Source organism: Schistocerca serialis, chromosome 1 (assembly GCF_023864345.2).
Source record: "Schistocerca serialis cubense isolate TAMUIC-IGC-003099 chromosome 1, iqSchSeri2.2, whole genome shotgun sequence".
Taxonomy (NCBI): Eukaryota; Metazoa; Arthropoda; class Insecta; order Orthoptera; family Acrididae; genus Schistocerca; species Schistocerca serialis.
In genome coordinates this window covers 1,038,700,126-1,038,726,484 of record NC_064638.1, presented here as the reverse complement: position 1 = coordinate 1,038,726,484, position 26,359 = coordinate 1,038,700,126, and the positions used below count along the sequence as shown (strand labels likewise).

The window sequence follows — 26,359 nt, the reverse complement described above, 5'->3', positions numbered from 1 at the left end:
ATATATGTCACAATGACAGGAATCCATCACCTCTGCCAGTGCAACGAGGAAATGCAACAGAAGAGACTGACAAAAGATGTACGACTGACTCCCGAATGTCTTCCCTACGGCAGTTGTGGAAGACAGCCATGAACTTCTCTCTCTCATACTCCAGATAATGAGAGGAGAGAGTATTTCACAGCAACCATAACTATCTGACTGAGTAATCACAAGATAGGAACAATGAATCTTGACCTTATACACTAGGAGGTAAGATAATGTTGAACATGCATATCTTTAGAATCAATCTTCACCAACAGTCAGTGTCCCAGAAAGAATGGACTGTCAGCTCAGACTTCTGCCAAAGCTATGAAACTACAGCCCAGCACCTGACCAAAGTAAGTACTACCCACTACTCCATTAAGTGTTACAGTCCACAGAAGAACAGACATTTGGAGGAGAGAGGACAAAATGCCAACATGTTTCCAATCCTGGACACTTTGCACACTACTAAAGAGAAAGAAAGCAAGCTTTTAACACCACTAGATGTCAACTGTCACAGCAGTTTTATTCGTGCCAGTCAACTGCAGACTGTTATAGCTGACCTGTGGGACAAAACCCAACAACGCACCCAAGATGAGGTGTTCCAATAAGCTGTGGCTGTTTTTGTTGTCACAGAGGTACCTGACACTTGCCTAGCCATTGAATTCATGAAAACTAAGTGAAGTGACCATCTACAGAGGTGAGCCCAATGCAGATTGAAGTCCTCCATAGATGACAGTCGCCAAAATATCAGTAAATCTCATCGACAGCCATGTTTGGGCACTAGTCAATTTAGCGGCTTCATTTTCTGTAATGCGAAAAGCTGATCACCAGCTAAAAAATAAAGACTATTTTCTGCAATATCAAGGTGAGAGTGCTGAAAGTTTAAACTTGGAAATACCTCCAACCCACAAGAACATGAGTGCAAAAATATGCTACTCATGACAGAACACATACCTTTGAATTTGTTGTTTTAACAGAATGTACTTAATAATACTCTCAGATGTGACTTAGCACACATCACAAGCAACAAGACTATGGAAGATCAGAGCTCCAGATTAACAAGTCTATTCCAACTAGAACACACAATAAAAATTGCTCTGAGCAGTTGTTATCCTGCCGTCTCATCAATGAGATGAGATTCAATCATAAATCGAGATGTCCAGCTGAAGTGAACTTTTTGCATTTGACAAAAGCTATTCGAGGTGGTGTGTGTGTGTGTGTGTGTGTGTGTGTGTGTGTGTGTGTGTGTGTGGAAACACAGATATGCCAGCGACAATCTTAAGCATTTTAAACAATGGAAAAATCAAAGATGGAATAACAACAATAAGATGAAAAGCACAGGTTGCCACCCACCATACAGAGGAGATGCTGAGCCACAGGACAAGAACAGAAAGACTGCCAGATTGAGAGAGTTCTGTTTTGCTTGTCTGCAGTTTGGTATCTCCTCTGTGGCGAGTAGCATCTGTCCTTTTCATAATACTGTCCTAAGCATTTTAGGTGGTCAAGGAGCACATCAGATTACAAACTGTCAGGTGCAGTCAAAGATTATCCCTCAAGGTATGTGCATTAGGGGCAGCCGACCAAGTCCAGAGAGGGTAGTTAATTCCATTGACAAAGAATTGTGCTTCACTACCACTACACAAAATGTAGGAGGAGGAAGCTACTAACTGCATCTGGCCCAAGAGATGAATGTTTGGCGAGCGTTACCCATTTTGCTATAATTTTTGGATACTTTCAAATCATGATAAAACACAATATCAACACTGCAGATTATCCACCTATCAACCAGCACTTATACAGTGTGTTACAAAAAAGGTACGGCCAAACTTTCAGGAAACATTCCTCACACACAAGTAAAGAAAAGATGTTATGTGGACATGTGTCCGGAAACACTTAATTTCCATGTTAGAGCTCATTTTAGTTTCGTCAGTATGTACTGTACTTCCTCAATTAACCGCCAGTTGGCCCAACTGAAGGAAGGTAATGTTGACTTCGGTGCTTGTGTTGACATGCGACACATTGCCTTACAGTACTAGCATCAAGCACATCAGTACGTAGCATCAGCCTGTTAGTGTTCATCACGAACGTGGTTTTGCAGTCAGTGCAATGTTTACAAATGCGGAGTTAGCAGATGCCCATTTGATGTATGGATTAGCACAGGGCAATAGCAGTGGCGCAGTACGTTTGTATCGAGAGATTTCCAGAATGAAAGTGTCCCGACAGGAAGATGTTCGAAGCAATTGATCGGCGTATTAGGGAGCACGGAACATATCAGCCTATGACTCGCGACTGGGGAAGACCTAGAACGACGAGGACACCTACAATGGATGAGGCAATTCTTCGTGCAGTTGACGATAACCCTAATGTCAACGTCAGAGAAGTTGCTGCTGTACAAGGTAACGTTGACCACGTCACTGTATGGAGAGTGCTACGGGAGAACCAGTTGTTTCCGTACCATGTACAGCGTGTGCAAGCACTATCAGCAACTGATTGGCCTCCACGGGTACACTTCTGCGAATGGTTCATCCAACAATGTGTCAATCCTCGTTTCAGTGCAAATGTTCTCTTTACGGATGAGGCTTCATTCCAACGTGATCAAATTGTAAATTTTCACAATCAACATGTGTGGGCCGACACGAATCTGCACGCAATTGTGCAATCACGTCATCAACACAGATCTTCTGTGAACGTTTGGACAGGCATTGTTGGTGATGTCTTGATTGGGCCCCATGTTCTTCCACCTATGCTCAATGGAGCACGTTGTCATGATTTCATACGGGATACTCTACCTGTGCTGCTAGAACATGTGCCTTTACAAGTACGACACAAAATGTGGTTCATGCACGATGGAGTTCCTGCACATTTCAGTCGAAGTGTTCGTACGCTTCTCAACAACAATTCGGTGACCGATGGATTGGTAGAGGTGGACCAATTCCATGGCCTCCACGCTCTCCTGACCTCAACCCTCTTGACTTTCATTTATGGGGGCAATTGAAAGCTCTTGTCTACGCAACCCCGGTACCAAATGTAGAGACTCTTCGTGCTCGTATTGTGGGCGGCTGTGATACAATACGCCATTCTCCAGGGCTGCATCAACGCATCAGGGATTCCATGCGATGGAGGGTGGATGCATGAATCCTCGCTAACGGAGGACATTTTGAACATTTCCTGTAACAAAGTGTTTGAAGTCACACTGGTACGTTCTGTTGCCGTGCATTTCCATTCCATGATTAATGTGATTTGAAGAGAAGTAATAAAATGAGCTCTAACATGGAAAGTAAGCGTTTCCGGACACATATCCGCATAACATATTTTCTTTCTTTGTGTGTGAGGAATGTTTGCTGAAAATTTGGCCGTACCTTTCTGTAACACCCTGTATGGGATGTTGACAGCTGAACAATGGATAATTTGGTAGGAAGCAGAGAAAGATGCTGCAGGTTGAATGGCCTCATGGAACACTAATATGTTGGCAGGTATACTCTATCTTTAAAATGACGTGGACAGAGAGACTGGGATACAATACTGCCAGTTCACGACATTTACATGTAACAACTGAGCAAGACACTACGAGATTTACACCATTCTTTCCGCTCTATAGCTGCAAAGCCGAAACAAAGGATAAACTGTTCCTGTTTCAACCAGACGATACACAGGACGACTACATGAAAGACCTCCTCATCAGGACTGAAGAAGCAAGACAGCTGGCTCATATACAGACCCTGCAGGACCCAGAGAAGGACCTAGACCACTAGAATGCCAAACTGCCCCGCGATATAGCCCAGGACACCTGCTACAGATGTGTGTGCTTATGAGGAACACGGGACTGTCGGAAAAACTACTAAAGTGTTACTTTGGGGCACATGTTTTCCTTTGGCATGTCTCAAATTGCAAACCAAGTCTACAATTATTACCATTCACCAGGAAGGCCAAAGCTCAGAGATGTCATCCATGTTCTCCACACGAAGCCCTACTAGACTCCGAGGTGCAGATTGATTGAGACTTCTTGTTCAAGGAAACAAAGACTCACACAACAATGGTGAAGTTTTGATGGATGGGGGCTACCTTTGATGCTCAAACAGAATGTGAGGAGCTGCCAATGCTGCTATATGTGGAACCATTGACAAGATCTACATCCAAGGTGCTGTAGTCAGCTCCAATGAGAAATTCTGAAACAGCACGTCACACTTTTCCCCAGAAGAGGGAGCAATGCCACAGGCTGTGTATGTGTGCACATGCAGTTTGACATGGCTTGGGCTGATGTGCTTTAGGTTGCCAGTCAACACCGACCATCAGCAATCATTTGTTATTTAGTATTTATCGCATCTGGAAGGTTCTCAAAATTTCATGTCTTTTTATTCTGCAATATTCCACGTTTGTACAGAAGCAGCCCTCTCCATCTGCTTTCAGTGCCATGCGTTCCACTTCACTCAAAGTACTGCTCTTAGATTTGGACTTTATACTGGTTACAACATGACACAGCCAAATAAGATTCTCTAGTGACACTGCAACTTTCAGTGAAAGTGAAAAATAATGGGATCTGTTGAATGGAGAGAACAGCATAATGAGTACAGACTATGGACAGAATACACCGAGGAAAGGTGAAAGTAAAGACTTGTAGTAGAAATGAGATTAGTGGTAAACTTAACATAAAAATTTGGAGCATACAGTTAAGGAATTCTGCTACCTTGGAAGCAAAATAACAAGGCAGATGAAGCAAAGGGGACATAAAAAGCAGACTAGCAGAGGCAAGGAGGGCATTTCTGGACAAATTAAGTTTACTAAAAGAGTAATTTGAGAAAGAAATTTCTAAGAATGTATGTTTGGAGCCCATTACTGTGTGGTTGTGAATCTTAGAGTGAGAGAAAACGGGAAGATAAGAGTATTGGAGCATTTGAGATGTGGTGCTGTATAGGGATGTTTAAATTAAGAGGACTGATACGATAAGGAATGGAGTGGTCTCTGCAGAATTAGTGAAGAATGGAAGATTTTTTAAACAGTGACAAGAAGGGACAACACAATAGGACATGTGTTAAGATTACAGGAAATAAGTTCCGTGCTATTAAAGGGAGCTGTAGTACGTAAAAACTTTATGGGAAGACAGGAATTTTAATACCTCCAACAATGCCAGCTTATGAAAAGTTGCTGGCTGACAAGAGCTGCAAGGGAACAATTTCGATCAGTTATTTTCATCAAATTTGATATTTTAAACCCTGGTGCCTTACAATATGTTATGTTCTCTGACAAAACCACATCACAAATTATGATGCAGTGAACCATCGTAATATGCACTATTGAACCACAGATAATTTTAGCTGGGCATTTCAGAATCCTTTGAGATTAAATTGTGGCCAGTACTGTGACAAGTAAGACATATTGAGGTTTTAATGTTGACAATTTTAAGTGCTATCTCTGATAATGTCTTCCAAGACAATAGACATCATATGTGGATGTAACACTATTATCATCCAGCCTGTTCTGCATGTAATGTTGTACAAGACAAACAATAGATTCCCTGAAAGGTAGTTAGGACTTTGGCAATTCTCAGGAACAGCTCACAGTTACCCAATTTAATGTCAGTAGATTACTTTTTATAGGGATGCCTAAAGAATCATGTTTATTTCACCAAACCCACAACCCAGGTGACTTCAAACAGAACATCAGTTAAGTTCTGCACTCCATGATACCAACAACCTTATGTCTCATTTGCATGCTGTTTATTTAGAAGGTGCAATAAGGTTTGCATTAATGAAAATTAGTACTAGTTTGGACACATCACTTACGTGCACATTTTGCCACCAGAACATTGAACGCAACATTGGTTCATTCCCCCAGTCTCAACATTTCTAGTTCCTGAAGTAAACTTTGTAGAAATTTGATTACAATTTATTTATGCACAGTTGGTTTAAATATATCAGCTACATGACAAAAATTGTGTTCTATTTTAAAAATTATAGCTTGTTGCTGTCACTATGTGGAAAATAACTAAGTAAATTATATTCATAACTCTGCAGGAAGAGAAATGTTTATTACAGTTAATTAAGACAATATTGTTTCCCCTTGTTATTTTGTATATTACAGAGAAAAGAACATTATCTGCAACACTTTGTATACTACTAAAATGTGAGATGTCCTGAAGGCAAAATTTAACATGTTGCAGTCGATGGACAGGGACTGGCAGAAATGGAAATGACATTGCGCATACGTCAAAAACATGTGAAAACACCCTCAATAAGCTTCAAAATTACACAATTCCATTCTAAAGGAACTATCCCATTATTTTTGCCTTAAATAATTTAGAGAATCCATGGTAAAACTAACTGGATGGTTGGATTTGAAACATTATGCTCAGATATGCTTTTTCTATGACTTTTCACTGTTCCACCTCGCTTGGAACATTCAGTACAAAAATAAGTAAACATCACACACAAATTGTTAACATATTTTAACTTTAATCTGATACATAGCACTAACCTCTTCTAACCTCTTCAAGCCTTCATTAACTGATGATACAGTTCCTTGCTGCATCTCTGAGACATCACCAATAGAATGAGTTGGTGAAGGAGAACTAACCATGCCTTCTCCAAGTCTACTTTGAACAAATGAATCTGTATTATTCCAAGCTTGCTCTGACTTACAATCTCCACCACCTGAAAAACAATGATCGAGTCTGTAATGTACATTGATTTATTGGGTGAGGAGAGGAAGAGCAAAGTTCGGGAGGTTGCGAGAAGTGGGCTTTAGCATAATATGAAACCAAGGGTTAACATTTCCAATGCATCCAAAAGTATTAATCTAGTTATGTTCTACAAATCTACTACACAACAGAATCTTCTGGATGCAGACTAATTGCAGGTGGAGAAACTTTCAGGAATTTCAGTAACATAATTAAAATTACCTAGAGGTTGTATGGTCTTCCAGTATTTAGTATCAACAGAGTAAGATTTCCAGAATCAGGAGGTTACTTTTTGAAATTTGGCAACTACCTTTATTGCAACAAAAAGTTGCACCACTAGAGCAGCTCTGAAGGTGGAGTTTGGTTCTAAACTCACACTGCCTTATTAAACTTGGTCTTATTTCGGGTGGTATGTCTTCACCTCCTGCTGAAATCTGAGCTGACAAGCATAGCCTGTTTAATGTGAGCTCCAAATCAAAATGCAACTTGGTATTTTTTATTTTATCAAATTATGTGCAGAGGTGATAGATGTGATTAATGAAAAATTTCTAGGGGATCAAACCCCAAACCTTTGGATTTTTAGTGTTGGCACTCACCCTCTCACTTTGTTGCTACTGCTTGCTGCTTAGTCTTAAAAGTAGATGGATACTTCGTCCACCCCTGCAGGTGAGCCTTTGGTGTATTACACTTCCACGTGGGAGACCCGGGTTCAGTTTCTAGAACCACCAGGGAATTTTCCTTGGTGGGAAGATAGGAATGGGGTGCTACTAGCCTGATGAACTACTTGAATAATGAGAACTAGTGGCTCCAAGGTCAGAAAGCTGCCAGTGGCAGCAAGAGCTGACTGCTGACACCAAGCCTCTCCACACCACATAATGCTACTTTGTAAAAAATGACTAGGCAGCCAGTCAGTACTGCGTGGTCCATTGGGTCTGATCATGGAGTTACACTGATATTTATGAAGATAAACTAAGCAACAGACGGCAATAATAGCTGCAATGATACTACAAATTCATGAAGTTAGCACAGATATTCAATCCATAAATATAAATAAAAAAACTTTTAGAAGTAGTGGCTACTAAGTAATAAATTTTGCCAGTTTTTCAGCCTGTTCCATAAATTAAATATTCAGCTTTTCACATCTAAGTTTGTCCTATTTCTTTAAGCCAGCAATAAAACTTCTGTAAAGACACATACACCATGTCTACAAGTCAACATAATTAGAGAGGTTTTTGATTATAAATGAGTTCTATTTTATACTTGTATGGTGCAATAATTCCACTAACATTAGCACACACTTTGTGATTACTCTCATTACACATTATTTAAATGAATGTAAATTTTCCCACCCATCATCTAACGGACAGTTATTTCATTATCTATTTCATACATTACTTTCCACTAAATTAGTGCGTGCATGTGGAGGGAGGGGGGTGCTTGCTCTATTAGAGCATTCAAATATTTGTCAAGGTTGACAGCACATACACTTATTAATTTATACAATGTATATCTTTGTGGTTCAGTGCTGAAGTGTGGGACTACAAATAAGAAAAATCATCAGTTCAGTTCCCAGTTGCTGCTGATATTTTCATCTGTCACTTACCTCTCATAACTAGCAACATTTGTTATAGTGAAACAATGAGCGGCACTGTGGTTTCGAGTGCATGTGGAACCATACATTCACCTATAACTGCCTGGATGAGTCAGTGACACAGTTTGAGGAAGGCAGTGGAATACACCACCACCACCACCACCACCACCACCACCACCACCACGACTATGCCCAGTAAAGCACTCTGATATTCTAAACAACCTTTTGGTTGATGACAGCTTTACTTTTATACTTTGCATTTAAACAAAATTTCAAACATAGCACACACACACACACACACACACACAATTACAATTACATTTAACTGGTTCTTAAAGTATCACTTAAATGATACTTTCCACAAAATATAATCACAGTTCCATTTATCTTAATTTTTAAAATAAAGAGTTAATATTAAAACTAGAATTTGTTTATGTTGCTGTTGCACTGATTAACAGCAGAAATATGTGAGGTACATTCAAATTATAACACCTCCGATTATTTCTCTCAGCCCTGGAAACAGAAATATGCAATTTGTTTTAAAATATGCGTGCACTTGTGACTGTGGCAGAGATGGCAGCCTGTATGGCACACAGAACTTCTAGTGGCAACAGTGAGAGTAAAGACTTGATACTTAAAATTGTGTTTCCATTGCAAGAACAGCACTTTCATTCATTCCCTCCATTTGTGTGGTGTAACGCCAGCTGAAATTTATCGTCAGTTGCGTGAGATTTGGGGATGGTATCATGAATGTGTTGAATGCACATTTGTGGTTGTGAGAGTTCAAAGAAAGCAGAACATTGTGTGACGACAAACCAAGATAATATCAGCTGCGTACCTGTGTAGCGATGCAAGGAGTACCAACTTTGTCACAAAAGCCCGTGAATTACTCAACTAATAGTATTTTTGAGTACAGGTATTTCATTCATACCAATCCAGTATCAATTCACGACATCATCGTCCAGACATGAGTTGACAGTAATCTGAATCCATTTTTGCAGACCAATATTTTCTTTCACGGGATAAAATTTTATTGATTATGAAACACAGTTTCTTGAAGTTTATTTAGAATCGGAAATGTTTTGTTAGTAATTGTATGCCATAATTGTTTAATATAAAGGTGTTTTGATTTTTGTATGCATGTAAAAAGTTTGAATTTATGTGCAACTTTTACTCTTAGACGAGTTACCACTTAGACTGCTGTAAGTGCATGTGTACAGTTTGCTGACCTGTGCAGCGAATTCCATTTTGTGATTTTGAACCGATTAGAGAGAAATCCAGTTTCATTTAGACTTTACGTGAGATAGACATCATGTTACTACAAAAAGTTGTTTAGCTTATCAGGAAAAACAAACCTGAGCACTCTATTTGAAACATGTTACACACTAGCGTGTGATTGAGCTTTCCATTAAATTGCGTATAATAATTGCAAACATACTTGGACTTAATGCACAAAGTTTGAAATTACTTAGAGAGACAGACTGATTTTTTTATAAAAATGAACCGAAAATTTATTCAAAATATCAAGGTTCTGTTTCAATCAGGGCAAGTATCACCTCGTCGATCACGTTGCTTAGCAGCACTGTAATGCAAATCAATTCATTCATCAGAATGATTTGCAACACAATAAGTCCTATTACACATACAAACTGTTACATGGAATTTGCTGATCGAATGAGAGTATAAGAGTGTTCTTTTCCAGAAATGCCAATAAACCAGCAGTTTCAAAAGTTAAATTACCAACTGCTACGTAACTACATTGCTATTGCATTTCACTTATTAACACTATTCTTATTGAAAAATGAACATTAACTGCAAGTAGATTTTGAATACTCACCAACACTGCCAAGCAGTAGTTCACATTACAACCAGTAACAAATACCAATATAACTGAACGGACATTACTGCACTAAACCCGAGTGATCAGCTTCCAATTCTAGGGTAAACTGTGCCAGGTGGATTTATTAAAATCTCGTGGACGTGTAATAAGGTTTATCTGAACCCTTCTATCATACATTGATATTGCACATTAACTGGATGGATTATTAGTCTGAAATGAATTCATCCACAACAGATTGTCCCACGCCACTACTAACCTTTTATCATGATTCTTCACAAGAGTTCTCAAGAAGCCGGGATCAAGAAACAAGAAAAGAAGACATATTGGTATACCAGCTGGTCTGCCACAATTGAGCAAGTGGAGAAATTTGTTTTGGAGGATTGCTGAATGAGTGTGGAATGAATTGCCTCCACAGTTGCCATTTCTGCGAGATCTGTGCATGCAATCCTATATGAAGACTTCAAAATGCAGAAAGTGTCCTCCAGGTGGGTGCCATGAATGCTGACGAGTGATGCAATCATAAATTAGATTTCTTTTAATTGATTGTGATAATGGGTGAGACGTGGATACCATTTTTCATTCCTTCCAGCATTGCATGAGAAAGCCATAAAAGGTTGCATGTTTGCTTGATTACGTCGAGAAGTGACAAGTTTCAGACTTTGTGATAATTTTTCAAAGGGGCTGGGGGAGAACATTTGTGGTATTTTAACTTCAATGTACCTCACAAATGGCAGTAGCAAAAATTTACTTCAAAGCTACAGATCATTCCAAACAAGTACATTTTTGTATTTAAATACAATATACTCCCGATTATTTGGGATAATGTGAGGGAGAAGACACACGAATAATCAAGATATTTCCAAACATGTATTTGGGACAATATCTACTAGACGGGCGGCGGCGGCAGCAGCAGCAGCAGCAGCAGCAGCAGCTGCAGCAGCCGCCGCCGCCACCGCCGCCACCAACTGTGCCTGCTCAGTCATGGCTCTGCAGTTCTTGTGTGCATGACATGCGCTTTTTTTGGATGAATAACCCGCAAATCCAATAATCTGCACACAAATAATTGGGAGTACACTGTAGTTCGAAATGTTTTGTGTCAAACTCATTTTATTTCTTCCATACTTACCAGTATCACTGTCATCACCATTACTACCATCCCCATCCTTTGAAGATGATCTCTTCATTTTTCGCCCCATTCCATCACAGTTACCAGTATCCTTCCTCTTGCGCCGCTTGTACGGTGTAAATAACCGAACTGGTCCTGTCTACAAGACCAATTTCAATAATAATAAACCAACTACACAGAATTAACTATGCTGTTAATGCAAAATTAAAATTTACATGCATTCAGTAACAAACTAACCGCATTGTCATCATCACAGCATGCTGCACAGGTACAGCTTGTTGCATGTGGTGTTAATATCCCCTCATCAATTAATGTCAACAGGCTTCGACCACCAAACCTGGAAGGAATATTCTTATACATTGCAAGAATGGAAGTTAGAGGAGGAGGAAATTTACAAAATGTTTAACCAATATGAAAAGCAATCTGTTAATCATCACTGTATTAGTTTATGGCACTTTAATATTGAGCAGAGATTCTGCTTTCTGCTACTGAATTCATAATGAGGAGCTTCTGAGGACACCATTACTCTTAGTCTAACCTAAAGACCTTAAGCAATAATCTATAACAAAAGGCAATTAAATCCAACGTGATGCCACCTGTGCATTAAAGCATATATCCAGTGAATGTAAATATAGATTATATTTCTAACTGTTTAATGATTTCGAGACCCATGCACCAAGATAAAGAACAACAGCAACACCAAGAAGTCTGTCAGCTATCACCTTCAGATCACAACTAATGACTGTTCTTTAAGACATTAGCCAGGCTAAGAAGTAATAAATTTTTTAAAAACCTAGATGTACCTGATGCTCCTCTTCCAGTCTTTACTCGATGCTCTTCCACATAATGCTTCAAATTCACTTGGGGTGTACCATGCTTCACCAAGCTTTATGCAGCGCCCACGTCCACCAGAACCAAATCTATTTTTGTGTAGCTCTGCACTTGTGTTCTGTTTTGAGAGGAAGTAAATGGAATCAACTGTACTGCATTTATATATAAACTACTATTACTACTACACTATCAACCACTTTACAACTGTCTTCTGAAATCTGTTGCTTCCAAGACAAGCCGAAAAAAGCTATTAGTTCCAAAAAGCAGTGATAGATTTTTAAAACTACTAAATGCCAAATACAAAAGAATTTTCACTTTATTAATATCAAATAACAAAAATTGTCCAAAACATATTTCTGACAGTAAAAATGTTTGTACTGTGCATAATATTTGTTAAATTTTCAGCTTCTCACACTTAAGTGAGCTAACAAAATATTAAAGACTTATTAGTTGGTTATATTATACTGAAAAATAACCAAAGACAACCGAGCACAGAATAAAGCAAACATGCTTTTTATCTTTGAAGTTATTTTACATAAATCACAGATATAATCATTGAAATTGCACTCAAAACCCCTCAATTCAATAATTTTAGATTTAATATATATAAAAAAAATGAAGATAAACCCAACAAGCTTCTCAAAGTTATGAACCTAGGTGCTGGTAAGCCTTTAGTAAAAATGTTTGCAATCTGGTCCTTCAAATGTACATGCTCAGCAGTGAAGCTGACACACGAAATTATATTTAACGTTGATGTGCCTCAACCGACAATGCTCCCATTTCTTCCATAGCCATATACAGGAGTGATTATCCTACAATAGACAAATTGGTAGCTGGAGTGAAATTTACATGTCATCCAGTAAGTATTTCAGCCAGCGTATCTCAGAGCAGTTGTTGCCTGAGCTACATATTCCGCCTCTGTAAAAGACAAAACATTAGTCTGTCTCTTCGTTGCCTAACAGACAATATTTCCAAACAACTGTAACAGATAATCAGGGGTAGATCTTGTATCTTCCTTTTTGTTATAGTTTGTGTCAAGATAGGACAGAAGAGCTTCTCAATTCCCTCTTCCATAATGTAGTTTCACATCTTTCTCAAGCATCCCCAGAGTTGTTCTGATGGATTGTTTTGGTATGTGCTTAAGAAGTTGACCACAGAATACAAATCAGGCCCTGTTGCTGTCATTGCAGCACTGTCAAGCAGCCAATAAACTCTCAGCATGGCTTATTGATCCTTTTTCCTTCCTTTTTGTCCAGTTTAACTTTCATAGGTGTCTTGACCGTGTTACAATCTTTCATGTCTAATCATTTTAGCAAGCTATTCCAATATGACGTTTGGTCAATCGCAATGACTTGTTTCCCTTTTTAATTAAACCTGGCCACGAGTGGATGCTCATGTAAAGTTTTTTTCGAGATGGCAACTGAAGTGGAAAAATAGCTTATCCCATTATTTAATGGAAAAAATGTTGGCAATTGGAAATTACGGATGGAAACTCTTCAAGGAACTGGAACTTTTACCATTTGTGCAAGCAAATTATCTCACAAAGGTGGAATTTGTGGACACAGAGGCAGACACACAGTTTGTCACAAAAAAAGGAAAGGCGACCATGTTGACTAAACAAGACAGGAAATTTAAGTCTCTTCTTATACAATGCAATGCTGACAGTCACTTGGAATATGCGAAAAAGAAGATAACCTCTTTCGATTTATGGACACCTCTGTGCAATACATTTGAGGGAAAAGTAATCATAAGTCAACTTCTGTTAAGAAAACAGTTAACTAAGAAATTCAGTGCAATGAATGATATGCTAGTTAATCACTTTCTTCTGTCTGATTAATTTATTTGGTATTTACTTTTGACTGGAGCTACTCTCTAAAAAACTGACATCATATGCTCCTGTGAAGGTCATTCCAAAAGTAATGCCTCCTATTAATCTGTGGTGGCTTTGGATGTTCACACCAGATAGTGTAGTGCTAATGCTTGAACCTTCCTCTCATTTGCAGGTGGTTCTGTTGTTCTGCGGTTGTTGGTGCCAGAAGTTGAGTGTTCCAAAATGGAGTCCAATATAAATGCATGTATGAAACAGTGGTGTGAATTCCTCACTGCTGAAGAAATTGCGCCGACTGAAATCCATCGACACTTGCTGAAGGTTTATGGAGACGATACACTAGACATGAGCAATAAGAGGCAATGGGTACGGCATTTTCAAGGCGGTGAAAAGGGTGTGTAGGCAAACCATGACCCAGTCTACCCTGCACAGCTGTCATCCCTTGCAATGAAGAGCGTCTTCATCAACTCATCCATGCTGATCAGCAGATAATGAGCAGAGAATTGTTCACAAAGCTGAACGTCAGATGTAATGCCTTGCAAACAATGTTGGAATATCTTTGTTACCACCAAGTCTTTGTTAGATGGATCCCATGGATGCTTACAGAAGATCAAGAAAAATTCACTGAATGGAAATTTGTCAAGACCCACTGGAACAATATTAAGCTGCAGGTGACAATTTTTTGAATAGCATCGTCACCCGAGGTGAGACATGGTGTTACCATTAAGTGCTAGAATCCAAAAGTGTCCATGGAATGGTGAAATGCGAATTCTCCATCAAAGAAGAAATTCAAGACGCACCTACATGCAGGCAAAGTTATGTGCACAGTCTTCTGGAATAGCCAGGCATGGTTCTTTTGGATGTACTGGGGCTTGGAGAAACTATAAATTCAGCACACTAAGACGACACTGATTACGCTGAAAGCCAGAATTTCCAGGGTGCGGCCAGAAAAGACGACTAACTTTCACCGACATTATTATAACACCAAGTCACACACCAGTTTTGAGACCAAGCAACTCATCGCAATAATCGGTTGGACTGCTTTACCACATCCACCACAGTGTCTCAATTTAGTGCCTTCAGACTTCCATCTCTTTGGGCCTCTGAAAGGTGGACACGAACATTTTCAAGATGCAGATGTGCTGCCAAAGCTGTAAGGAAGAGGTTAGCCTCAGCTAGTTCTGATTTTTAGAAGTGTGGCATGCAGGCTCTGGTTCATCATTGGCAAAAGTGCATAACAAATGGTGGTGAACATGTAGAAAAATGACAGTCTGTAGTTGAAATATTGCTCTATTTAGCTGCGCTGTTGTGATTTATGTATCTCCTTTAGTTTTGCTAAACAAAAATAGGCAAAATTACTTTCAGAACGACCCTCGTATTTTCAAAAATACCTGCAAAAGACAATTTAGTGGTCACTGCAATCAAAGTGCCAATGAAAGACTTGACGATATACACCCCCCCCCTCTTACAGCATTTCAGACTCAATGGTATCAGAAAAAAGATTTGAAAAATGCCAGTTAAAAAAGAAGAAGAAGAAGAACTTCAGGGAGCTTATTCAACTTAACATAGCATTGTTGTGGAAACCCTAGTCACAAAAGGAAGTGTTAAGCTATCAAAAAAAATTCTAGGACCAGCAATTCAGTGGTTGTGGCTAACATCAAAGAGGAAGATTGATTGTTTTAAAACAGAGGCCCATAACCTGTTGAATTTTCAATTTCTCGTCCTTAAATAATACTCACAAAATGTTAGACTATTATTACTTGGTTTTATTAAACTGAAAAATAACTGAAGACAATTGAGCACGAATAATGATGGCAGCAAATGTGCTCTTTAAGTTATTTACGTAAATCACAGAAAAAATATTTGAAGCTGCACTCTCAACAATTATGATACATTTTTCTCATCCTTTGAACTCATGAACTCACTTTCTGCTGCAAATGCAAATTCTGGTGGACATAGATGTTACGGGAAATGTGCCAAACCAGATAATTTTTTCCCCCATGTAGCAACACTAATGGGAAGCACTAGAAAAATCAGGAGTTCAGATGGTACCAATTTAAAACAAATTTTACAACTTTACTGACTCCTAATCTTTTTCATGGACTTATTTGTAAGTTACTTGCATGTCCTGCAAGTTGGAGATATTCCAAGGAAATAATTTTTACTGAACATATTTCATCATTCTGATTCGAACTGCATACACCTTTTGAAGGATTTATTGCAATAAGCATGAAAATCTAGCAAATTTGGCTGAGAGAAGATGAGGATAACATTATGATGTCAATTTTATTACTCATACTCTCATCACTAGACACAAGTGAATAATCATTCCCATATTTTCTAATCACTGGACTGAATTGTGGTAGTGGTGGTTTCAGACAATGGTAACTGAAGTTTTCAGACATCAAAGGTTTAGATCATTTTCAGACAGGTGACTCAACTTTATGGAGATGATTGCATATCTCTCATAAAAACTAATTCCACAAGTACAAAAATTATTTTTGGCTGATAACATGCAATTATCTCTAACAAGTTTAAACATATATTGATGAGGATGCAAAAGATAAATAAATAAAATGGTTGTTTCATAGCTTTTACATGCACATGATCACTTTTACTTTTGTTCACGATGGTCAGCATTACCTCTGACAATTGTGGATTCCTTCGAATTTTAGTTGTATGAAGATTTAACACAGTTTCACCTCAAAGCAATAAAAGAACATGATGCACATTTCAAGAAGGAAGGAATGAAACTGACAATCTTGTTGAAATTAGGCACTACTCAAATAAGAGGGAGGAAAACTTTATGTTTATCAACCATTACATATCACAAAGACTTACCTTACACCTAACAGGAAGAATAGGCATATTAGCAGATTCTGTCCAGGATGTTTGAGGCATCTCTCGCATTGCCAATCCATTAGCCTGTGTTGTAGGAGTTTGTTGTTCATCAACCACAGGATCACTCTGAATAACAATGTGTGCTGCTTTAAGCTCGCCATTCTGAAATTGAGTGCCTTTCTCAGTAAATATGCAATAGACTTAAGCAATACAGAATACTAATACTTAGAATAAAATTTCTGTTAATTTTAAAACAAAATCAATATAATATGTACCCATTTTTTTCAGAAATGGACTACTACACTATAATGCTATACTTAAAAAAGGTAAAAATCAAGCAACAAACATATACCTACAGAAAAAGAATTCTATACTACATGTCAGCACTGCATAGCAGACTGCTGTGGAAGACAAAATATGAAGAAATTCTTTAAATTATAGATACCTAGAAATACATTTTCTTGTTTTCCTTTTTGAACTGGTGTCTCATCTCTTTCATTACTTAGCAAGCAATAAAAAAAATTGGAGAATAAATAACTGTAGTAGTGACGTAGTGCCTGCCAGGGTTTCAAGAACAATCACGTAAGATGGAACAGAATGCTTCGTGGAATTTTTTTTTTGTATCATCAGTCTTCTGACTGGTTCGATGCGGCCCACCACGAGTTCCACTTCTGTTTGGTTTTGTTTTACTTTAAGGCACAAAAAACAACTGGGGTCATACGCACCCGAGTCAAAACTATAGAACACGAAGACAGAGATAAGTTAAAAATGACTATATGTCAGTCCCAATTGAAATAATAGAAGACAACTAAAAACAGATATGTGGAAAAAGGGCTAAAAAGACACCAAACAGAAACAGAGGTCCAAAATTAAAAATTAAATGGCCTTTGCCATACTGCTTTGGCAGATATAAAGTAAAAAGCGGTCGACAGCCCACAAGTCATTTGCTAAAACAGCCAATAAATCAGACTGCAAACCCAAATGGGAATGTAAACAGTTAAAAAAATAGGCATTCCATCAGGAAGTGGTTGACAGTTAAAACTTTGGCACTATGTGTACAAAGTGATGGGGTAGCGCCACTTGGCAAATGACACTGGGTAAAAAGGCAGTGCCCAATACGCAGCCTAGTTGAAATGACCTCCAGCGGGAGGGCCGAAATGAGGTCATCCAAGCCGCTGGGAGAGGCTTAATAAGCCGGAGCTTATTCCCATGAAGGGAGGAAGATTGGCGATGCCAAAGAGACACCACCTCCTGATAGACAGCAACACAGGTATCATCAGAGGGAATATAGGTACACCCAGGCCAAGGTAAGAGGACTACAGCCTTGGCAGTGTCAGCAGCCTTGTTTCCTGGCAGATCGACATGACCAGGAACCCATAGAAACATCACACTGGCTCCATCAAGAGTGACAAGTGACAGTTTTCCTGGATCCGCTGCACTAAGGGATGGGCTGGATTTACTGGTTTGATATAAGGCGAAGAGCTCAGCTATAAATACTGAGCAGTGTGCCAGAGGCGTATATTGAAAGACACGGGTGCCAATGATGAAAGCACACCTGACCCAAAATCTGTCAGAAAGTCATCAGTATATACAAAGGTACTATCACGACTTTCCATGCATAGGTCGTGAAAATGAAGGCGATAGACCAAGGCTGGATTAGTGTCCTTAGGAAGCGAATGAAGGCCAATGTTAACACGGGCTGCTTCACAAAGCCAAGGTGGTGAAGGGTTAACACCCACCAGGAAAGTTGCTGGTAGTGTGAAGTTAAGTTGTCGTAGCAAGTGCCGAAAGCAGACTACAGGAGGTAACAGAAGAGGGACGCGTCCCATACTGATAATCGAAGGAGTCATCAAAGGAGGAGGCACAGGATGGGTGGCCACACATGGGAGACAAACAGCATGCATATATAATGAGATTTTCACTGTGCAGCGGAGTGTGCGCTGATATGAAACTTCCTGGCAGATTAAAACTGTGTGCCGGACCAAGACTTGAACTCAGTTCAGGTCCCAAGTTTGAGTCTCAGTCTAGCGCACAGTTTTAATCTGCCAGGAAGTTTCATCATGCATATATGCAGAGGAGAAAGTGACAGCAGTAGTACAGGGGTAGTTCAGCAGCTTCAGCATACAGACTCAATCAGGCTAGTGTAAAAAGGCACCCGTAGCCAAATGGATGCCACGATGATGGATAGTGTTGAGACAGCATAAGAGGGAAGGGTATGCAGACGCATAAACAAAGCACCCATAGTCTAGTTTCGAATGGACAAGGAACCGATACAAACGGAGGAGGGTGGTTCAATCGGCACCCAAGGAAGTACCATTGAGGACATATAGGACACTGAGGAACCTCATACAGTGGGCTGCCTGGTAAGACACATGGGAGGATCAAGAGTGTTTCCTATCGAGCATGAGCCCAAGAAATATCGTAGTATCAACAAACGGAAGAGCAACAGGCTCAAGATGTAAAGATAGTGGGAGAAACCACTTGCGTCACCAGAAATTCATACAGACAGTTTTGTCGGTGGAAAATCTGAAGCCATTGTCGATGCTCCAGGAGTAAAGATGATCAAGACATCGCTGAAGACACCGCTCAGTGAGACAGTTCCATGGAAAACTGCAATAGATAGCAAAATCGTCAACAAAAAGAGAGCCGGAGATGCCCAGCGGGAGACAGGCCATTACAGGGTTAATGGTGATATCAAAGAGGAAGACACTCAGGACGGAACCTTTAGGCACACCATTTTCCTGGATAAAGGTGTCCGACAAGGCAGAACCCACACGCACCTTGAAAAATATCTTAATGCCTGAAGGAAACTGGCAGGCAGCCACAGAATCCCCACATGTAAAGAGTATGGAGGATACCAGTTCTCCAGCAGCTGCTGTAGGCCTTCTCCAAATCAAAAACACTGCCAGTGTCTGGGATTGCCACAAAAACTCATTTATGACATGGGTGGACAAAATAACAAGATGGTCAACTGCAGGACACCACACACTAAATCCACACTGTGCATTTGTCAGTAAATTGCGAGACTAGTAGCTGGTAAGAGGGATGGAGCAGTACCTAGAAGGAAGGTTTCTGTCCTTAATGGGCTTAGGTATGAGTATGACAGTGGCATCACGCAAAATGTGCCCTCTGCCCAGATGTGGTTGTTCGTGTTAAGCAGAAAGTGCTTGCCCACAAGAGAAAGGTGGTGCAACATCTGAATGCGAACGGTGTCTGGCTGTGGGGCAGAGGATTGAGATGAACTGAGAACACGATCCAGCTCCCTCATAGTATAGGTGGCATTGTAGAACTCACGATTTGGAGAAGAGAAGGGTATCGCCTGAGCCGCCTCCGCTAGTTTCCAATGAAGGAAGGCAGGGTTATAGTGGGAAGAGCTCGGAACTTCAGCAAAATGGTGGCACAAGGTGTTGGAGATCGGAGTAGGGTCCACAATAACATCGTCTGCTGTCAGGCCGGAAAATGGGGAATGGATCTTGGTCCCAGAGAGCTGTCTGAGTTTGGCCCACACGGTATAGGAAGGGCTGGAGCTGTTAAAAGAACTAATGAATGAAATCCAGCTAGCTCTTTTGCTATCCTGAAGAATGCAACAACACTTTGCCCATATCTGTTTATAATGAATGCAGTCTTCCATTATAAGGTGACAGTTAAAACTGCGGAGAGCAAGTTTCCGTGCTCTAATTGCATTGCAGCATGCCTCAGTCCACCAAGGGCTTGGGACATGACGTGGTAAAGAGGAAGAGCTAGGAATGGAACATTCTGCAACAGTAAGGATAATGTTTGCGAGATATTCCATCTGGTCACCACAACTGGGAAAATCTTGTTCAAAGGTCACCAGGGCGGACTAAAGCCACCAGTCAGCCTTGATAAGCTGCCATTTGGGCATGCACATGGATTGGGTAGGAGTCAGCAAATGGATAGGACACAGGAAATGGTCACTCGTGTAGGTGTCAGAACAGACCACTCAAGACAATGGGCAAGCTGGGCAGTGCAAAAGGATGTGTCCAAATGGGAATAGGTGTGTGAAGAGTCGGAAAGGAAAGTGGGTGCTCCGGTGTTAAGGCAGACGAGGTTAAGAAGATCTGCACCTCTGACAGATCTTGGGAGAACCCCAAAGGAGATGATGCGCATTAAAGTTACCGAGTAGCAAAAGTGGGGGAGGTAGCTGCCCAATAAGCTGAAGGAAGTCGGCCCTGGCGACATCGAATGATGGAGGGACATAAATGGTACAGAGGGAGTCAGGTGGGGAAGGAAAAGGCGAACTGCAGCAGCTTTAAGATGGGTAGTCAGGAAGAAGGGGTTGACAATGAATGTCATCCAGTATGAGAACCACGACGGCCCCATGAGATGGAATGCCAACCTCAGGGGGAAGGTCAAAATGAAATGGTAAGTAATGTGAAAGCTCAAAGCAGTCATGATGGCACAATTTCATTTCCTGAGGCAGAGTACAAGGGGATGCCAAAAGCAGTCATAAATCCTCTTTGTGGGACTGAAGGCTGTGAACTTTCCATTGGTGGACAGTCATGAGGAGGAAGAAATGTAGGGGTGTCAACTGAGGCTGCTGAGTGACAGCCAGTGTGGAGTTGCCACTACAGGGCACAGAAGCAGGAGGATCCTGCTCCATGAGGTCCACAGAAGCATCGGCTTGCTTGTGCGGTCAGTCTGTGGAGTCCAACAATGAAAACAGTTCATGGTGTGCACCGGCGATATGGAGGCTGGCCAAGCTAATGTACCACGTGGCGGCACCATTGAAGAGGATGTTAGAGTTGGCGAAGGAGAAGACTGTTTGCCTTTGGTGGACTTGTATGAGTCTTTCTGGTTAGGGGAAGACTCGGGTGGTGTTTGGCTGGAGGGAGGGATGAAGTCTACACAGGAGTACTACTCCTGTTCTTTCCAGCCTACCAGTTATGTAGCTGGTGGCTTTACCCCTTGAGGCGAGAGTGTGATGGTTTGTTGCACAGCTGGACGGAGGGGGGAGGGGGAATGGTGGCGATGATACCTTGACACTAGACGATTTCACAACCTCAGAGCCAAACTTGAGGTCGCATGTCTGTGTGGCCATGTCCTTCATGAAGCTAGGGGGTAACAAGAACAGAACTACAGGTGTCAGACAGGAGAACACAGGGTTTGTGATTAGCCACTAATTTGCTAGCAACTGGGTAAGGTACTTTTTCCTTTACCCAAATATCTTGGACAGCCTGCTCATCAAGATACACAGGACACTCCAGAGAGGAGGCAGCACAGCCGCCATTGCAGTTGGTACAGCGGGGAGGAGGAGGCGGACAATCTCCTTTATGTGCATCCCTACCAGAGATTACACATTTGGCTGGGTGTCGACAAGATGTTTTAGTGTGGTTGAAACAAGGACACTGGTAGCAGCGCATTGGGTTCGGAATGTACAGCTGGACTGATAATTTCATGGCCAGCTTTAATCTTTGATGGCAGCACCACTCTATCAAAGGTGAGGAAAAAAGAGTGCGAGTGGACACTAAGGAGGAATCTCTCTTTCATTGCACAATGGACAGCAATGACACCCTGATCAGAGAGGTAAGATTGGATTTCGGACTCAGACAGTTGAGTAGCTTTGTGTAAGTTACACCATGGGAAGAACTAAAAAGTTCTACAGGCCTCGACACGAAGAGGGTAGCCATGTAGAAGCGAGGCAGCAAGCAGTTGTTATGCTCGAGAATCAGAAATAGTCTCCAAAAGCAAAGTGCCACTCTGTAAACAAGAGCAGGATTTTGCAGGGCTGACAATTGCAGGAACACCTTTCTAAATAATAAATGGATTTACAGTGGCAAAGGACTGACCGTCTTCAGTATGTGAGACCACAAGGAACCATGGTGCAGTGCAAAGGGCTTTTGAATCATTAACCACATTATGTTCATGTTTAGTAGACATTGCCTGGAAAGATGATCGACTCATTGCAAGAAAATCCCCACGATTGCCAGCATCTCCAATGGCGCGCTACTTCCAACTGGGGGCTCCCTTCACAAGGGGGCACACCCGCGTTAGATGATTGTTCATACTTCAGGTCACACCTCCCGAACACTTGACAGAGGGACCAATTGGCAATTTGGGAAGGTTGCAGCTCAGGCAATCACCCCTCCCTGGGCTTTGCCTGTACCAGGGGGTACATGCGAACCCTACCTGTTGACCCAGGGCTGTGAATTACACGTTACCCAGTCATGTGTTACATGTCAGACGTGTGGGCCGGCCTTCAGGAGTGCAAAGAGAGGAAGACGAAAAAGGGGAACCTCAAATGCTGAAGCGGAGGAACAAGTGGAGAAGGGAAACAAAGAAAGGAAAAGGGAGGGAAAAAACAAAGGTGAGACTGTTCTGTAAGTCAGTGACACAATGCAGAACATTCCCAATAATGTCCCAGACATGTTCCCCGAGGGAGGGGAAAAAGAACAGCAAGAGGATAGACATGCAGCACGGAAGGGAAAAAATGCTGCCAAGGCTGGGGCCACGTGGTAGCCAAGCAGGAAATTCCTCTCTTGTGCCAACCTCTTCATCTCCGAGCAGCACTTGCAATCTACATCCTCCATTACTTACTGGATGTATTCCAATCTCTGCCTTCCTCTACAAATTTTAACCTCTAAAGCTTCCTCTAGTACCACGAAAGTTATTCTCTGATGTCCTACATCCTGTCCCTTCGTCTTGCAGTGTTCCCACACATTCCTTTTCCTACAATCCCTCTTTCACTGCCATACAATGCTGTGCTCCAAACCTACATTCTCAAATTTCTTCCTCAAATTAAGGCCTATGTTTGATACTAGTAGAGTTCTCTTGGTCAGGAATGCCCTTTTTGCCAGTGCCAATTCTGCTATGTATGTCCTTGCTCCATCTGTCATCTGTTATTTTATTGCTTCCTTAATTTTATCTACTTTGTGATCACCAATCCTGATGTTTAGTTTCTCAATTTTTCTACTTTTCATTAGTTTTGTCTTTCTTCTATTTATTCTCAATCTTTTTTTTTTTTTTTTTGGTTGGGTTTAAGGGCGCTCAACTGCTGAGGTCATTAGCGCCCAGTCACTGTTGTTAGAGCACATGGAATCCGGTAAAACTCAAGGGGATGGGGGGGACACCAGAAGGACCTGACAAAGATGCAGATAAAATAAGTAAAAAGGTTAAATGTCTTTGGACAAGCCAGTTAAAGTTATAAAACGCAGAATACGAGCAGCTGCTCGAGCGTCATCAGCTAAAACATCCGGTAAAGTAGATGGCAGAGACAGGACAACACGAAATTGACTAAAACGGGGACACGACAATAAAACATGGCGCACTGTTAATGCCTGACCACAAGGGCACTGCGGGGCTGGGTCACCGGAGAGCAGGTAGCGGTGGCTAAACCGGCAATGCCCAATCCGCAACCTGGTCAGGACGACCTCCTCGCGCCGAGATGGTCGGGAGGATGTTGTCCAAGCAGTTGGGAGCGGTTTTACTGCCCAGAGCTTGTTTCCTTGGAGGGATGACCAAGCATCCCACCACAATGACACAAGCCTCTTACATACATCCCCACGAACGTCAGATGACGGGACACAATGGGAGGCTGGCCGAGGCAGGAGGACTGCAGCCTTGGATGCAGCATCTGCAGCCTCATTCCCAGACACTCCTACATGTCCGGAAACCCACAGAAAGCTGACAGAACCACCATTATCAGCGAAAGAATGGAGGGACTGCTGTATCCGTTGAATCAAGGGATGGACCGGATAGGGAGCTCCAAGGCTCTGAAGAGCACTGAGTGAGTCAGAGCAGAGTACATACGATGAATGGCGGTGGCGGCGGGCATACTGAACGGCCTGATGGAGAGCAAAAAGCTCGGCCGTAAAGCTGGAACATTGGTCGAGGAGCCGGTATTTAAAGGTGGCGGCCCCGACGACAAAGGCACAGCCGACACCATCGTCAGTTTTGGAGCCAACGGTGTAAATAAAGGTGTGACCGGCAAGTCGAGCACGAAGTTCGACAAACCATGAGCAATACACTGCAGCCGGAGTACCCACCTTCGGGAGTGAGCTGAGGTCGAGATAAATATGAACCGGAGCCTGGAGCCAAGGTGGTGTCGGGCTCTCACCCTCTCTGAAAGTGGTAGGGAGGGCAAAATCCAATTGTCGAAGCAGGCGACGGAAGCGGACTCCGGGGGGCAGCAGGGCAGAGACATACAACCCGTACTGACGGTCGAGAGAATTGGCGAAGAAGGACTTGTAAAAGGGGTGGTCGGGCATAGACAATAGCCGGCAGGCATACCGACACAGCAGTACGTCGCGCCGGTAGGTCAATGGTAACTCGGCAGCTTCAGCATAAAGACTCTCGACAGGACTAGTGTAGAAGGCTCCGGTCGCAAGACGTATCCCCCGATGGTGGATGGAGTTGAGCTGGCGTAAGAGGGATGGCCGAGCGGATGAGTAGACGAAGCTCCCATAATCCAGCTTCGATCGGACTATGGACCGATACAAGCAAAGCAGGACAGTGCGATCCGCTCCCCAAGATGAACCGCTAAGAACTCTGAGGACGTTAAGGGAACGTGTACAACGGGCCGCCAAATAAGAGACATGTTGAGACCAACACAGTTTCCTGTCCAATGTGAGCCCTAGAAACTTAGTTGTGTCCACGAATGGGAGAACAACAGGACCGAGATGTAAGGATGGCGGAAGGAATGCTTTATATCGCCAAAAGTTGATACAAACCGTCTGCTCTTCAGAGAACCGGAAGCCATTTGCCACGCTCCACGAGTAGAGGCTGTCTAGACAACGCTGAAGGCAGCGCTCCAGGAGGCATGTTCTCTGGGCACTGCAGTAGATCGCGAAGTCATCGACAAAGAGAGAGCCGGAGACATGAGGTGGAATGCAATCCATAATTGGATTGATCGCGATGGCAAAAAGGGCTACGCTCAAGACGGAGCGCTGAGGCACTCCGTTCTCCTGGAGGAAGACGTCGGACAATACGGAACCCACACGTACCCTAAACTTTCGATCCGTTAAAAAGGAATCAATAATAAGGGCAGGCGACCGCGTAGGCCCCACCTGTGCATAGTGCGGAGGATACCTCCTCTCCAACAGGTATCATGAGCCTTCTCCAAGTCGAAGAACACGGCTACCGTTTGGCGCCTTCGCAAAAAGTTGTTCATGATGAATGTCGACAAGGTCACAAGGTGGTCAACAGCGGAGCGGCGGCGACGAAAGCCGCATTGGACATTAGTAAGTAGCCGTCGAGATTCAAGAATCCAGACTAACCGAGCATTAACCATGCGCTCCATCACCTTACAGACACAGCTTGTAAGAGAAATGGGGCGGTAACTAGAAGGAAGGTGTCTATCCTTCCCGGGTTTGGGTATAGGAACAACAACGGCATCACGCCAACGCATGGGGACTTGACCTTCGGTCCAGACGCGATTGTAGGTACGAAGAAGGAAGCTTTTGCCCGCCGGAGAAAGGTGTGCCAGCATCTGAACGTGAATGGCATCTGGCCCCGGAGCAGAGGACCGGGACAGTGCAAGCGCACGTTCGAGTTCCCGCATAGTAAAGGGGGCATTATAAGTTTCCAGATTCAGCGAGTGGAAGGAAGGTCGCCAAGCCTCTTCTGCTTCTTTCCTGGGAAGGAAGGCA

The 26,359-nt window shown here is 42.0% G+C and overlaps 1 protein-coding gene across 2 annotated transcripts in view; it reads right to left on the bottom strand.

Annotated features, from left to right (window-relative positions):
• The window catches only part of LOC126414498 (deformed epidermal autoregulatory factor 1), a 73,768-nt gene that overhangs the window by 32,840 nt on the left and 14,569 nt on the right, over positions 1-26,359 (bottom strand). For both annotated transcript variants that reach the window (XM_050083350.1, XM_050083351.1), the window contains exons 3-7: positions 16,755-16,916; positions 12,058-12,203; positions 11,492-11,591; positions 11,255-11,393; positions 6,496-6,671 (exon numbers count right to left, since the gene is read on the bottom strand). In XM_050083350.1, coding sequence (XP_049939307.1) covers positions 6,496-6,671; positions 11,255-11,393; positions 11,492-11,591; positions 12,058-12,203; positions 16,755-16,916 — 723 coding nt within the window. The remainder of the gene's footprint in view (positions 1-6,495; positions 6,672-11,254; positions 11,394-11,491; positions 11,592-12,057; positions 12,204-16,754; positions 16,917-26,359) is intronic.